This window comes from Microchirus variegatus (genome assembly GCF_963457635.1).
Source record: "Microchirus variegatus genome assembly, contig: SUPER_7_unloc_1, whole genome shotgun sequence".
In the NCBI taxonomy this organism is placed as follows: domain Eukaryota; kingdom Metazoa; phylum Chordata; class Actinopteri; order Pleuronectiformes; family Soleidae; genus Microchirus; species Microchirus variegatus.
This window is the reverse complement of record NW_028154781.1, coordinates 155,001-157,500: the sequence shown is the minus strand read 5'-3', so window position 1 is coordinate 157,500 and position 2,500 is coordinate 155,001. Positions and strand designations below refer to the sequence as shown.

General features: G+C 49.5%; 1 protein-coding gene across 1 annotated transcript in view; it reads right to left on the bottom strand.

The window, feature by feature from the left end:
• Positions 1 to 2,500, bottom strand: part of mdga2a (MAM domain containing glycosylphosphatidylinositol anchor 2a) — a gene marked incomplete at its 5' end in the record, with an annotated part of 10,741 nt that overhangs the window by 4,272 nt on the left and 3,969 nt on the right. Inside the window, 3 exons of the mRNA XM_083910894.1 lie at positions 1 to 127; positions 632 to 1,351; positions 2,469 to 2,500. The exon at positions 1 to 127 is cut by the window's left edge and continues 146 nt beyond it; the exon at positions 2,469 to 2,500 is cut by the window's right edge and continues 241 nt beyond it. Of these exons, the coding sequence (XP_083767020.1) occupies positions 1 to 127; positions 632 to 1,351; positions 2,469 to 2,500 (879 nt within the window). The remainder of the gene's footprint in view (positions 128 to 631; positions 1,352 to 2,468) is intronic.

The window sequence follows — 2,500 nt, the reverse complement described above, 5'->3', positions numbered from 1 at the left end:
GACCCCAGCTTCCACTCGTAGTGAAGGAGGTGGGCGGGGTTAGCGCGCAGGAGGCCACAGGTGAGGCTGAAGGCGTGGCCTAAAGCCTGACGGATCTCCATGGAGACGGGTTCTACCACAGGACGGTCTGAGGGACAGACACAGGATACAGAGGTGTGCCTCTATAATGAGTGTGTGTGTGTGTGTGTGTCTATAATGTGTGTGTGTGTCTCTGTGTGACTCACAGTGTGTGTGTGTGTGTGTCTCTCTGTGTGTGTGTGTGTGTGTGTGTCTCTGTGTGTGTGTGTGTGTGTGTGTGTGTGACTCACAGTGTGTGTGTCTATAATGTGTGTGTGTGTGTGTGTGTGTGTGTGACTCACAGTGTGTGTGTGTGTGTCTGTGTATGTCTATAATGTGTGTGTTTGTCTCTCTGTGTGTTTGTGTCTATAATGTGTATGTGTGTGTGACTCACAGTGTGTGTGTGTGTGACTCACAGTGTGTGTGTGTGTGTGTGTGTGTGTGTGTGTGTGTGTGTGTGTGTGTGTGTGTGTGTGTGTGTGTGTGTGTGTGTGTGTGTGACTCACAGTGTGTGTGTGTGTGTGTGTGTGTGTGTGTGTGTGTGTGTGTGTGTGTGTGTGTGTGTGTGACTCACAGTGCACCATCAGAGTGATCAGAGCTTGTCGTGTCTTGACGTTGAAGCCGTTGTACTGACAGGTGAAACACCTGTAGGTGCCGCTCATGTCTCTGCTCACGTTGTTGATCCTCAGGACGCCGTCGTAACTCTCCGCCATCGTCGGCGCCTCCTCGGCGGCGGCGGCGCTGACGCCCTCGTCCACGTGAGACCAGAGGATGATGGGTTTGGGTTTCCCTGAGACCAGACACTGCAGGTCCACGGTGTCGCCCTCCTGAGCGATGATGTGAGAGCGCCCCCTGGGGACAGACAGCTCTGGAGGAACTGAAAACACACAACATGGATTCACTGTGTGATAAACAAACGCACCCGTCGCCTCCCGCTCTAAGCCCCGCCCACAGCCTGACTGACCTGTGGTGGAGGAGATGTTGACGTCGATGCTGATGTCAGGACTTCCTCCGCTCTGCAGTGAGGCCACACAGGTGTACGTCCCGAAGTCTGTGAACTTCAGGTCCATGATGTCCAGGTTAGTGATTCCTGGAGAGACGTCGGCGTCCGTGTGCGTGATGATCATTCGCTCAGAGCTGCGCAGAGGACGGCCGTTCTTCAGCCAGCTGAACTGTAGCTCCTCGGGGGGCGTGGCCTCCACCTGACAGCTGATCTTCACCTCCCGACCGATCTGGATGTTGTCGTCGTTGTGGTACGGATCAGGAGTGATCCAGAACCGGCCTTTACGAAGACCTGAGGGCGAGCGGCGAACACACGAGAATAACTCCAACAAATGTAAAATACACACAACGCAGCATGCTACGCTAACCACGGAACGCAACGCAGCATGCTACACCAGCCACAGAGCACAACGCAGCATGCTTACGCTAACCACAGAGCACAACGCAGCATGCTTACGCTAACCACAGAGCACAACGCAGCATGCTTACGCTAACCACAGAGCACAATGCACCATGCTTACGCTAACCACAGAGCACAACGCAGCATGCTTACGCTAACCACAGAGCACAATGCACCATGCTTACGCTAACCACAGAGCACAACGCAGCATGCTTACGCTAACCACAGAGCACAACGCAGCATGCTTACGCTAACCACAGAGCACAATGCACCATGCTTACGCTAACCACAGAGCACAACGCAGCATGCTTACGCTAACCACAGAGCACAACGCAGCATGCTTACGCTAACCACAGAGCACAACGCAGCATGCTTACGCTAACCACAGAGCGCAACGCACCATGCTACGCTAACCACAGAGCGCAACACAGGACACTACAAGCAAAACACAGAAAAACAAAAAACGTAATTTATTCACTCATCAACATTATCCCAAGGAGAGTAGTTAGCTTAGCATTATCTCAGGGAGAGTAATTAGCTTAGCATTATTTCAGGAAGAGTAGTTAGCTTAGCATTATCCGAAGGAAAGTAGTTAGCTTAGCATGATCTCAGGGAGAGTAGTTAGCTTAGCATGATCTCAGGGAGAGTAGTTAGCTTAGCATTATCCCAAGAAGAGTAGTTAGCTTAGCATGATCTCAGGGAGAGTAGTTAGCTTAGTATTATTTCAGAGAGAATAGTAAGCTTAGCATTATCCCAAGGAGAGTAGTAAGTAGGTTTTTAGGTGTTTCAAAGGTTAAGTGTTTTAAAGGTTAATGTTTTAAAGGTTAAGTGTTTCAAAGGTTACGTGTTTTAAAGGTTACGTGTTTTAAAGGTTACGTGTTTTAAAGGTTAAGTGTTTTAAAGGTTACGTGTTTTAAAGGTTAATGTTTTAAAGGTTACGTGTTTTAAAGGTTAAGTGTTTTAAAAGTTAAGTGTTTAAAAGTCTTAAGTTAAGTGCAGGGACTCTGACCTCGGATCAGTACGCTGACAGATTTCTTGGCA